Source organism: Cicer arietinum, chromosome 8 (genome assembly GCF_000331145.2).
Source record: "Cicer arietinum cultivar CDC Frontier isolate Library 1 chromosome 8, Cicar.CDCFrontier_v2.0, whole genome shotgun sequence".
Classification (NCBI taxonomy): Eukaryota; Viridiplantae; Streptophyta; class Magnoliopsida; order Fabales; family Fabaceae; genus Cicer; species Cicer arietinum.
The window spans coordinates 1210307-1223614 of NC_021167.2; the positions used below are offsets into that span (position 1 = coordinate 1210307).

The 13308-nt window shown below is 31.6% G+C and overlaps 3 protein-coding genes across 8 annotated transcripts in view; 2 read left to right on the forward strand and 1 right to left on the reverse strand.

Annotated features, from left to right (window-relative positions):
• The window catches only part of LOC101488252 (uncharacterized), a 700-nt gene extending 544 nt beyond the window's left edge, over positions 1 to 156 (forward strand). Inside the window, exon 2 of the mRNA XM_012718931.2 lies at positions 1 to 156. Coding sequence (XP_012574385.2) covers positions 1 to 129 — 129 coding nt within the window. The 3' untranslated portion in view covers positions 130 to 156.
• Positions 157 to 1861: 1705 nt separating this feature from the next.
• LOC101496048 (light-mediated development protein DET1) lies at positions 1862 to 9237 on the forward strand. Of its 6 annotated transcripts, none has more exons than XM_004511430.4 (11): positions 1862 to 2092; positions 2603 to 2712; positions 3355 to 3782; positions 3883 to 4111; positions 4728 to 4901; positions 5818 to 5886; positions 5977 to 6078; positions 6618 to 6704; positions 6802 to 6966; positions 7093 to 7188; positions 7343 to 7651. In XM_004511430.4, exons 2-11 carry the CDS (start codon positions 2638 to 2640, stop codon positions 7493 to 7495), a joined length of 1578 nt encoding a protein of 525 aa, XP_004511487.2. In that variant the 5' UTR covers positions 1862 to 2092; positions 2603 to 2637; the 3' UTR covers positions 7496 to 7651. The 6 variants fall into 6 exon arrangements, with proteins under 6 accessions (XP_004511487.2, XP_004511488.2, XP_012574396.1 ...); XM_004511431.4 differs by having other exon boundaries at positions 6624 to 6704; positions 7343 to 7650; XM_004511432.4 differs by having other exon boundaries at positions 1863 to 2092; positions 6022 to 6078; positions 7343 to 7648.
• Positions 9173 to 12475, reverse strand: LOC101497479 (uncharacterized). The gene is made up of 3 exons (XM_004511436.4): positions 12102 to 12475; positions 10690 to 10912; positions 9173 to 10314 (listed from the first exon to the last, which is right to left on the reverse strand). Exons 1-3 carry the CDS (start codon positions 12279 to 12281, stop codon positions 9935 to 9937), a joined length of 783 nt encoding a protein of 260 aa, XP_004511493.1. The 5' UTR covers positions 12282 to 12475; the 3' UTR covers positions 9173 to 9934.
• Positions 12476 to 13308: the final 833 nt, after the last annotated feature.

Here is a 13308-nt window from a genome sequence, read left to right on the forward strand (position 1 = left end):
CATCCTCTCGTTAAAACTCCGCCGCGACCGCTTCGTGAACTTCTTGGTCATACTCCGCCGCAAGTCGTTGCCGGTGGTTTACTCGGAATCGTAACCGCAACTATTTCTCTCTGTATATACAAATATTAATTATAAATTAATAATTATGTTAGTTTTTTTTTGTTTGAACATGAGACCTCCTTCGTAAATTCTTTTCACATTCGTTAATTCACTAATAATACATATAAGGAAAAAACGATATTAAAATTATGGAAGAATATTAATGTGAGAAAGATAATGTTGGAATATATAGTTTGAGTTCAATGTAAATTTACAATTTTATTTGAAAATTAAGCATATAAAAATTTGAAGAAAAGATATGTATAGTTTTTACTCTTATATTAATAATAGATGAAATGATGAAAAAATAATATGAAAATTGGAGAAGAAATAGAAAGAAAAAAAGAACCATTGGAGATTGTAGTTGAAGTTATAAGTCAATAAATGACAATGTTTCAATTTGGAAAATCTCTGGTGGGGAATGTTCCAGTCAATCCACAAATGTTTTAGGCACTATGGATGTAAAGTTGTTCCCATCAAGTGGTCCTGATAAATTGCAATACGACATACTCAATTCTTGCAAGTCATGGAGTGATGAAAAATCATTGCACCATTTTTGTCCATGAGCTGTTATACTTACACCATCCAAATATAATTGCCTAATAGTAATACTAGTGAGATTTAGAACAAAGATGCATTTTGGTTCACTATTTTCAAATGCTTTTTTTTTGTATTAGTTTTTAATTATTTTATAAAATTAATATCTTAATTTTTTTTGACGCACTATCTTTAATTTTTGGCAACATTAAAAAATACACAAATATAAAATAATAAGGTCTGATTAGTTCATAAGTTAAAAAACGCACTTTTTGACCAAACAAAAACATCTTTGTGATGGCTGATGATGGGTGGTAAGTATGGCCCTGCAAACTTTCCCACGTATATAAAATAGTAAAATAAACAATCGTATTTATTATCATAATAATTATTAAACAATAATAAAATAAAATTCATTAAATCGAAAATTTTCACCCCCGATCAAAGCAAGTCTTTTGGTCCAATGAATAAATAATTTTAAATGTATTAAAGCCTTAAGCCTTAGACCGATGATTAGTCTCATAATCTACAAATATCAAACCATATGGAAATATCTTTAATTTGAGTGAAAACCAAATTCCATAATTAGGATGGGTTCAAAAAAATACTTTTTATTTATTTATAGAAGCTGTATGGAAATTGTTGATGTAGTCACATGAACCATCGGATATTTTAGTAAATGTATGCTTACTTACTCCTTTTCAAAATCTTGATTGTTTAAAGTATTTGTACATAGATTAATGAATTATTTCATTTATAAAAATAAGATTAATTAATCATTTAATTTATTATTATAAATACCCAAATTTAGTTTTCCAATCATTAATCATTAAATACTTTACAAATGACTTAATTTTCAATAAAAGTTAATAAATATCAATTACAAATAACAATCTTATACTTTGGGAGTATACTTAGATGAAAAAGACGAAATATATTTTTATACTCTAATTAATATTATGTATATTATTCTCAAGTTTTTAATTCCACTTTAGATTAACAATTAAAGAAAAAAATATCAATAATTAATAAGAATATATTTTTTTAAATTATTATTTTCATTTTTTTAATACGGGTAAAACGGTTAATGCGAAGAAGAAGGTAACAGTATTATTCTTGATATTAATGAAGATATATTTTTGGGTCAAATGACATCAATAAAGATATATGATTTTGTGGTCTCACTTTATCCCGATATAAAGCGGTAAAGGAAAGATAGTTAATAGTAGTTGAGGGGGTGTGTGATAGTAACTAGCAAGTTGAAAGGGAAGAAGAGTGGTGGGTGGGAATAGAAATAGTTCTACTATTTGTGTTTGTGGTGTTCGTGAGTGAAAAGAAAAAAGAGAGGAATTAGAGAGGTGACGTGGCACATCCAAACTCCATTTCTCTATTAAATTCCCAAATCTCATTCTTTCCGGTCACCGCATCTTTCTTCCCGTCAACACCGTGCCCACCGGTAATCTCTCCGTTTCTCTCTCTGCAACTAATTTCTCACTCCTAAATAATAATATCATCTCCCTAATATTAATTAATTCATATGATTATATTTATTAGGTAAAATAATTATATAATATAATGTGTATTCTTGTCATTTCTGTAAGTTACTTGTAATGATTATATTTCTTATGCAATTTGATGCAAGTTACTTGTATTCTCTTACATGTTTAGCTCATGACTGGATGAATTGGTTAAACTCTAGTGGCATAAACTCTCAACAATTTGACTTTATTTCATCTTTGGTATAGAAATAGTTTATTATGCATAAGTACTTTTATAAGAAGCCTTTATGCTATAAATGTTCAATTAAGTTGTTTATCTAAACAGACTTAGATTAGAAAACTTTGTATTTGAAGCTATTGGCTAGCTGGAGCTGTCTATTTTCTTTGCCAAGGAAATAATCTTGAAAGAAATGATTATATGGTTGTAACTTGTTTGATGTGAAAAGTTCGTTTTCATTCATTTTTAGGGTAAAGGTTTCTTCAAGTTTGTGGACAAGCTTTAATGTACTACAGAAGCAGCAATATTGCGGCTAGGATTTTTGATCGCCAGATTTCCACTCCTGCTCCTGGCACTAGTGTAATTTCTTATTAATTATGATTCTATTTAAGATTGGTTTTTCTTGTTGCAATACTTACACCTGCGGTCTTCGTTGGCCTCTTTTTAGCTTAGGAGGTTGTTTGGTGTATTGATTTATTTTTCAAAAGCTCAGGGGTGGTATTATTAATGGAATTGGAAACAAATAATTAAGAATGTTTACAAGGTTTATGTTTAGCTACATGAGTTTGTAAGCACCTCAGAACAGGAATTGGCCTTTCTTGTTTTTTGCTTGGGTGTAGGGGGTTTGTAATTGTAGGGTGTGAATATCCCTGCTGATACAAGTTAGTTACTGTTACTGTAAAATAAAGTTCATTAGGGGAAGATTAAAAAAAAGGGTAAGTGGAGTAATGCTATTTGCTTAACTGCATTTTCTGGATATGTAGAGAGGTTTGAATTTATTTGACTCTGTTGAATTAAATAGTGTTAGGTATAAACTGATGATTATAATGTCATTATTGAAAGTGCAAAAGTATATATGGTGTGCCAGTTTGGAAAATTTGCTTACACATAGTCAAATGGGGAAACTAGCACATGAGAAATTTATAAAATTGTTGTATTGTTCCTCTGTTGAAGGAACCTGAATTGAATATAATTTTTGCAGGTGTAATTTAATTCTTGCAGGTTCATCATGCTCGGCGATTCTATGAAAATTTGGTGCCAAGTTACACGGTATATGAGGTTGAGTGCCCAGACCATTCATTTCGTAAATTCACAGATGATGGTCAATACCTTATAAGTTTCAGCAGAAATCATCAAGAGTTGATTGTTTATAGGCCTAGGTGGCTTTCTTTTTCATGCAATGATGACGATTGTGATAAACATGATTTGCCATCGAAAGCAAGGAGATTTGACAGTTTTTTCACCCAATTATATTGTGTATCACTTGCTTCTTGCAATGAACTCATATGTAAAGATTTCTTTCTTTACATGGATAGTAATCAATTTGGACTCTTTGCCACTTCTACGGCTCAAATTCACGATGCACCTGCTGTTGGAGGAGCTGTCCAGGGTGTTCCTTCAATAGAAAAGATAACTTTTCACCTTTTGAGGTGCTTTCCCATCTTCCTTTATATTTTTCTTTTTTCTTTTTGAGATCTTCATAATCACAGGACAAATCATATTCTGACTATTCTCACCTATTATATTTAGACTGGAAGATGGAGAGATCTTGGATAGGAAGGTCTTCAGTAATGACTTTGTTAATTTGACCCATAATATGGGTGTCTTCTTGTATGATGATCTATTGGCAATTGTATCACTTCGCTATCAAACTATACACATTCTTCAAATTAGGGACTCTGGAAACCTTGTTCATGTACGTGCTATTGGGGAATTCTGCCGTGAAGATGACGAACTGTTTCTCAATTCAAATGCTCAGGTTGGTAAGCTTTTGGCTTTAGCTTTACATTACGAGCATCTTGTTGAGTATTCCATTATATAAATTGTTGCGGTTTTTCTCTAAAAAATCTACAATTTTTATTAATTGAATATGCTTTTAAGATCTTGGCTCAGATGAAGTTGTGGGGCATGTATTGTGAATACACACCTCTTCAATATATTCCATCCCTTCTTCCCTTCCCTTCCCTTTACGGCCTCATGTCAGCTTCCCCTTGGTCTTCCCTTGAACCAAAAGAAAAAAAAAACCTTTTCAGAATGCTTTCACAGTTCCTTTTTAAAAATCTCAGGTGAACTTGTGTAACACACACTTTGTGAGCTGTGAATGCTTTCTGAATCTGTTGTGGGTTCAAACTATCAGTTTTATGGTTATCTTTGATTGTAATTACATCTCAAACATTCTTTATCAATTGTTACTTGTGAGGCCATATGTGCTCAGTTTTCGTCTTTGTACAGTATAGATGTATGCTATACCTTCATATTTTGTCAACCAAATTTATGTGTGCAGTAGCCTATATATATACTATCACACGCAATTTTGATGGTTTTGTGACAATATTAAACGACTAAACTCATAAAAGACAATCATTTGCTGACAGGACATTTCTTCATCTGACAAAAATAAACAGCACCAGTCAACAGAGAACCATGTAGAGAATCAGATGCATCAAGGTCAGCCTCATATGGGGAATTCTTTTCTAAGTGGTATAAAACAGCGATTGCTTTCATTCATATTCCAGGGACTATGGAATGAAGAAAGTGATGATACTTTGGTTAGTCTTGTGAATTCACTTATTGCAAATCTTCTTTTTCCATGTTTTATTTGCCTCGGATTCTATGCTTAATGTGTTGCAGGCAGTTCATACTTCATAATATATTATCTTGGAAGGATATAGGCACACAGCTTATTTCTAAATATTAGTTTCTTTTCTTTTATCTTTGATTTGGTGAAAGCTTCAGTTTCTTCTTTCTTGTCAGCAAATTGTTTTGAGATCTTCTTGTGTCTTAAACTCTCAATGCTTATGGACATTATTTGTTGTTGTACATCCATATTTATTTCTCCATAGGCATTCATGTGTGAGAATGTGTGGGCTTATTGTCCAGCTTTGCCATTTTTATGCACCCGAGTTTTTGCAATAATTGATTAACAGAAATTATAATAAAGGAGCTAAAGATGTTTTTAATTTAGGAATAAATAACCACTCAAGTGGTTAACCGTGTTCAAAGGATGGTTGTTGAATGATCACTTGTTAACATAATAAACCACTTGTATGCTTAATTATTCCAGGAGCAACTCATTTTATACTGACTACAAAATTTGGTTTTTCGTACGAGTGTGTCGACAATTTAAAGGCAAATGGTCTGTCTCTAGACCTAATACTGTTGTATAGACTAAATGGCATCAGTTGATCATTGCACCTGACCCCACCTAGTGGAAACTTTGTTTGGTGGTTGTTGTTGATTGTATAGACAATTATTACACCTTGGTACTTGTCATTTCTTTACACTTGCCATTTCTCCTAATTACTACTCTGCATCTTTCGATGTCTCTAGTTTCTGTATTTCTGAACTGTGGCAGTGTAAGATTTTTGGCTGTCTGTATTATATAGGTTTGTAAATTTCCACTTATAAATTGTATCTTTTCTCAATGTGTAAATTCATCATTTTGATACTGTTTTTGTTCACCAGAGGATGCAAAGACTTAGGATGAAGTTTTACTTCCACTTTCAAGATTATGTTGATTTGATTATCTGGAAGGTAGGTCATCAATACATTTTATGCATCTTAACTGGTACTTTATCGCCGCTTTATCATCAGACAAGATAATTTCTCTGTTGATTTTTATAGACAATGAGGAACGTAACCAGTTGCATCTATTCAATTCTTGGACAGGTGCAATTCTTGGATCGACACCACTTGCTAATCAAGTTTGGTAGTGTAGATGGAGGGGTAAGTTCTCTTTGTACATGTTTTTGTTTCTTACATTTTTTTTCTAGTAAGAACATTACAGACCCTAAGCACATAAAATGAAAATTACTTACAAGAACCTGAGAGAGGGCCAAATATTGAATGGGAACAGTATAGTATTGATGCTTTGCTATTACTTGAGTATCTGGCAGTGTTCCTAGAAGTAGATCTCTAGCTTCTTTGTAGGAGACTCCTTGCTTAATGGCTGGCCCCATCCTAACTTACCGAAAACAATTACTGTCTAGGATCAACTCTTCTTAAAACTTGAGCATGTAGCTAAAGTGGTAATTATCTTCTTACAAGCCCTCTCAAGACACAGTTTCATCAACTTGTTACTGAAATTTAATTATCAGAATGGGGGCAACAAGGGTTAAACTTTTGAACGATAGGTCAGGATATCTCATACCATGTTAGGGACAACTTTTAAAGGCTTACAACCTTTGAACTCGATATGTGCTTTTGAACGATATGTGCTCTATTGAGGTAATATGACAGATGTGTTGATATTTTGTGTTTTGAAGCCTCAGGTGTCAAGAAATGCCGATCACCATCCAGCTTTTGTTGCTGTATATAACATGGATACAACTGAAATTGTATCATTTTATCAGGTAAATTTGTTTTTCATCGCGTGTTTTATTTTCTTGGTTTTTCTGTGTTACAGTGTCTTTATGTTTTTTTCCCTGATTTATCTTTACATTCTATCAGAATTCAGCAGACGAGCTTTATCTGTTGTTTGAGAAGTTTTGTGACCACTTTCATGTAACATCAAGGAATTCAATGTATATGAATTTCGTATCATCTCATTCAAATAATATTCATGCACTGGAACAGCTGCGAAGCATAAAGGATAAGGCAAGCAACTCTTCACAGGTGAAGTGTTGTTGCTGGTAACCTTGTAATTGCATGCTCCTTCTCTCCTTTCACTGACAAAAGAAAAATCAAAAGGTGATGAAGATGGCATGAGTTCTATGTATAACTTTTTTTTTTGTTTTGCAGTTTGTGAAGAAGATGCTTGCTTCTTTGCCTTTTAGTTGTCAGTCACTGAGTCCTTCTCCTTACTTTGACCAATCTCTTTTTCGGTTTGATGATAAGGTATACTCCACAGGGATCCCGGAGATCTGTTGAACAATGAATGAAAGTTCGCAGCCATTTAATTTACCATCCTCTTTTTCCCCGTGTTATCTTTAGAAGCTATAAGATTTTTCAGATACTTTGGTTATTTTTTTAATTTTTCCCATCATTGCAGCTGATTTCTGCAACTGATCGGCATAGGCAATCAACTGACCATCCAATCAAGTTCATTTTAAGGAATTATCCACACTCTCTCAAATTTAAGATCAAACCAGGTGCGCATTATTTCCAAGCTGTTTGCATTCTAAACATCAAAATGACAAGATAATATACTCCACTTTAGAGAGTGAAATCAGGGGCAGGATCATGCTTTTCTAATGTGGAGGATACACAATAGTGTAAAGTGAGACTGTATATTGTTCATGAGAAAAGTGAAATATTTTTTTTTTTTTTTGTTGCAAATAAACTTGGATAACTAACTATAGCTTTATATGAACCTTTTAATTTTCGCATCAGCTTACCTTGTCCAGCTTTTGTTGCTGTATATAACATGGATACAACTGAAATTGTATCATTTTATCAGGTAAATTTGTTTTTCATCGCGTGTTTTATTTTCTTGGTTTTTCTGTGTTACAGTGTCTTTATGTTTTTTTCCCTGATTTATCTTTACATTCTATCAGAATTCAGCAGACGAGCTTTATCTGTTGTTTGAGAAGTTTTGTGACCACTTTCATGTAACATCAAGGAATTCAATGTATATGAATTTCGTATCATCTCATTCAAATAATATTCATGCACTGGAACAGCTGCGAAGCATAAAGGATAAGGCAAGCAACTCTTCACAGGTGAAGTGTTGTTGCTGGTAACCTTGTAATTGCATGCTCCTTCTCTCCTTTCACTGACAAAAGAAAAATCAAAAGGTGATGAAGATGGCATGAGTTCTATGTATAACTTTTTTTTTTGTTTTGCAGTTTGTGAAGAAGATGCTTGCTTCTTTGCCTTTTAGTTGTCAGTCACTGAGTCCTTCTCCTTACTTTGACCAATCTCTTTTTCGGTTTGATGATAAGGTATACTCCACAGGGATCCCGGAGATCTGTTGAACAATGAATGAAAGTTCGCAGCCATTTAATTTACCATCCTCTTTTTCCCCGTGTTATCTTTAGAAGCTATAAGATTTTTCAGATACTTTGGTTATTTTTTTAATTTTTCCCATCATTGCAGCTGATTTCTGCAACTGATCGGCATAGGCAATCAACTGACCATCCAATCAAGTTCATTTTAAGGAATTATCCACACTCTCTCAAATTTAAGATCAAACCAGGTGCGCATTATTTCCAAGCTGTTTGCATTCTAAACATCAAAATGACAAGATAATATACTCCACTTTAGAGAGTGAAATCAGGGGCAGGATCATGCTTTTCTAATGTGGAGGATACACAATAGTGTAAAGTGAGACTGTATATTGTTCATGAGAAAAGTGAAATATTTTTTTTTTTTTTTGTTGCAAATAAACTTGGATAACTAACTATAGCTTTATATGAACCTTTTAATTTTCGCATCAATGCTTACCTTGCACATTTGACTCTTTAAAACATGTTCTTTTTGTTAGAATACACACACGTGCTCACACTTAGGTTGATGGTTAGTATCAAATTTATCAATATTCTATATTTGGTATACAATTGTATTGGTTTTCTTATTTATATGATTTGTTTTACCAGTAATCCATGCAACTTTTATCTGCTTTTTGAACAATAACTTAGCAGACTTTATTTTATGGTTCAAATTTAGGTCCTGAAGCTGGTAGTATGGATGGTCGTGCAAAAAAGATATCTTCATTTCTTTTTCATCCAATTTTACCCTTTGCTCTCTCTATTCAACAGACTTTGTTCTTGCAGCCTTCAGTTGTAAATATTCACTTTCGAAGATGACCCTAGATTTGCTTTTTTCTTCCATTGCAATATCTTTTTCACTGAATCTAGAGGAGTTGATACTTGTAAAATGTATGTCAATCAGATCAGATTCTATTGCTTTCCTCTCACAATTGATGTTAGTTTTATATTTTCGCCAGATTTTGTTTTAGCGAACTTTATTTTAGCAAATATAAATTAATTACAGAAAATTTTATCATTTAAAAAAGGACAAAACATATATAAGATCTTTATGTCCTGTTTATACTGTTACTATCCACCAAAAAACATGTCACCTAGATTATGTATTAATATTGTATTTCTATTTATCATGAGTTAACATGGTAACAATTCTGTGACTTCCCTTTTCATCATCTGTCTTAAGTGTAGGATTTACACAATCACAGTGTTTCGGCGTCATTTTGTCTTGTCAATCCTACCGTGAAAACATGCATTTAATGCTCTAAGGCTCATTCGCCCCTTCTGCCAAAGTTGGGCAACCTAACCTGGGTTTCATCCAACAAGAACTGATTTCAAGCTTTCTTGCTACGGCAAAACCTATCAAACATGTTCAAAACTGATCTGCATCTCAAACCATTGCAGGAATTACACACACCATCATCTTATGGATCTCTCTCCCACACCTCAACATAGATGCTACTACTAGTATTCCATCAAAACATAACAATGGACCTAAAGGGCAATGAATTGTAAATGGTCTATAGTTCTATACTATACACTAGAATATATTCCTGCACTGCAGTGGTTGAGGCATAAATTCCTACATAGTAATGAAGAGGTTTTGCGTCCAAAATTCTCCTTCAAAATCTAGCAATTGGAATGGAAGAAATGACTATTCAGTTGACTGCTACCACAGCATTAGGAGCTCTTGAAAATCCCATATTAGATTCACTTGCTTGTTGTATGTGGTGATGATGATATGTTTGATTGAAACCTGACCACTTCATTTGCATGAACCCGTTCTTCCTCCATGGAGCCAGATGCATTTTCTTCTTCTTCATTGATTTCTTTGCAGCATCACACACAACTCGAACAATCGCAGTTAAGTACTCTGCCTTCCCGACATAAAATTCCGGCAAACACGACACAATTTTCTGGTACTCTTCACCTGCTTTTGCAATCTGAAACTGTTCCTTCAATTCCAATTCAATAAGAAATCGGATTTGTCTCTTCCTTGTTGATGTGCTTGCAATCACTTCAATATACTCGTGAGAACCTAAAATACAAAACCAACAACCAGAACATAATAACTATACTATTCATTTAGTGTAAAATAGTAATTCAATTTTGGTGTGTAAAAATCTTATGGTTTCTTAGACTTTGTGTACCTAACTCAACCCCCTTAACATTAGATTGTAAAATGTAGAACCAATTTACTTGATTTAATAAGTTAACCAAATTCAGTTAAAAACATTTGAATCCTAACTGAAACAATTATTAATTACATTTTATTTAGTCTCATCAAAATTCGTGACCAAAACCCTTGGAGAAGAATTTGTAAAATATGGAACGCCTAAACTTTATAGTAAATAACTATTTAGGTGATGTGGAACTTTAATTATATATAAGAATATAATATTGATATATGCACCTCCTGGAACTTTATGTGTGGATTTCCATTTTGACATGCAAAGATTGGTAGTGATTCCTCTGTCAGAGAGCACAGTAGCCACTCGTCTTCTCAAACAGGTGATGCAATTGTGAGAGTTAGGCTTCAAGCAGCTGCAAAAATCTGAAGCTTTGATCTTGTTGATGATTCTACCAACTTCTTGTCTCAATTTCGACCCTGTTATGTTGTATCTCTCCAAAATTTCCTAACACAAAGTAAAAAACAAAAACATTTCATTCATAATCAAATGCATGTGGTTCAAAATATTCTTTTACATTTGTTCTCTATTTTCATATTTGTATTTTAAAATTATGTATGCAAAATCTTTCTCATTATTTCACATGTTGATTGAGTTAATGTTTGGTTGTCTCATGATACAAACCACAAAATGAAAATATATTGTATAACTAAGAATATCCAAGTTCTGTAAAAAAAAAAAACAATATCCTTAAAGGAATATTTCAATGCCGAAGTATAACTCATATTTTATTTTACTATACTAGTATAATTTTATGGACCACCAATACAAGTGACTGGTAGCAGTGTGTGTGAGTTGTAAATATCATGATAGCAAGTTTGATTATCAATGGTTAAAAAAAAGTAAAATTTTATGGGTTCTAAGATCATCACAAATAAAAGTATAACATGTTTCTATAAAAAAATAAATTGTAATAACATGTGGTACAACTTTATGTAGTTGTCACTAACCACTAATAAAAGAAGCCAAACAGAAAACATCTATTCTTACAAAACTAAAATCAAGACCACTCTTCTGATTCAGATATTTTGGGAAAAATGTATTTAAAGAATTTATTTTCATTGGACCTTGTTCTATAATAATTTGTCATGTATGAGAATAGCAAAACGGATGAAGGTGAGTACGTTATTTCACGTGACCCCAACAACACAAATTTTACCATGGACCATTTTTGTCCATTCATATATTTTTGTAAAATTTTATCCATTATAGACACTATTTTTTGAAAGACGATAATCTAGTTAATTAATATTGATTTGATAAATTGAATTTGAAGGATACAATTTTTTTAGCAAATCAAATCATTGTCTCTAGTATAAAATTATTTATTAATGTTTTAAATAATTTTTAAACACAGATTTACAATATGATATGATAGACGAATAAACCAATTTAATTAATGTAACAAAAACTTTAAAATTCTTAAATTAAGCTTGTGTTTATGAGAAGGAGCTAGGAAGCAAATAATTTCTTTTTGTTCAATATTTAGAATTGCATGCCCAGAAGCCTAATTGTCTCTTTTTAATTTGGTTAAATTTAATAAAACAAAAACTAAACAATGAATTAATTTTTTTCTACATGCCTAAAAAAATTAATTTCTTCCTACAAAAATAATTGATGAAAAGAAAGTATATACCTGAAGAAGTGCCACCTGAGAATCCCAATACAAAATCCTTTGTGGTGAATCTTCCTCAGAATCACTACTTTGTTGTTCTGACAAGCATAGGTCCTCCAAAGAGGCATGCAACTCTGATTCATTGGAATGGTAAGAATGTTCATCCATGAAAACACACACTTTTTCTTCAAAGCTCTCCATGTTCTTCTTCTCTTCAACAATAACACAATATCAATACCCTCTTTGTTATTCCTATAGAAATACAAAGAGGGAAGAGTTAAAGAGAGGAAGAACAAAAGTGGTTTAAGGAAAGATACAAAATATATTTTTTTTTTACAAAGAGAAAATGAGCATTAATTAGATGAAGGTGAATATATAAGGTTAGTTAATTTGCCATGTCATGATGTCAATTATAGCATGCGGAAGATATATCAAATAATGGGAGTTTATTACAATTTTATTCAACATTTTCAATGTTGTTTGTTATTCGTGTATTTTCCTAAGTTTATGTTTGATTTTGCATTTTTTATGTGAAATATGCATTGCCAATACCCCGTTATGGAAAATGTAAATAAAGAAATTTGAATTTTTTTTGAAATATCATGTTAGATTTTGTGAGTGATCCAAAATAAGTAATTTTTATACTATTAATTAATCATCCTTGTTCAATCACAAAAAATATTTTGAAATCACACATATAAATTGTTATAATAATGCATTAACAACATAAAATGATTTATATAGACAATGTATGAAAATTGAAATTTAATTTAAAAAAACTCAAAATATATTTTTGTGAACGACGAGGTCCGGTCTATGTTTCAGGCATACTATCTCTGGGACACTGAAAGAATGGTTTAATTGTTTTATTTACATGTCAAAATATTACCATTATTTATAGTATAATTTTAAAGAAAATGTAAGTAAATGTTTTAAAGATATTTATTAAATTCAAATCATCGCAATATAAGTTAGTTATGATAAAGTTTATTATTTTTTTTTTAAAGATAGATATTTATTAAGAGTTTAAATATAAAATAAAATTTTAAAAATTATACCTTTAATACTTTAGAATAGTAAAAAGTAAATTTTTCTTTCAATTTTTTTCTTGTTTTTGTTATTTATCAAGTATCCTAACAACATTTATTAGTATCACCTTAATTTTAAAGATAATTAAAAACCCTATAATTTAGAAATAACTACGATAGCAAATCCTTAAAATTAAATC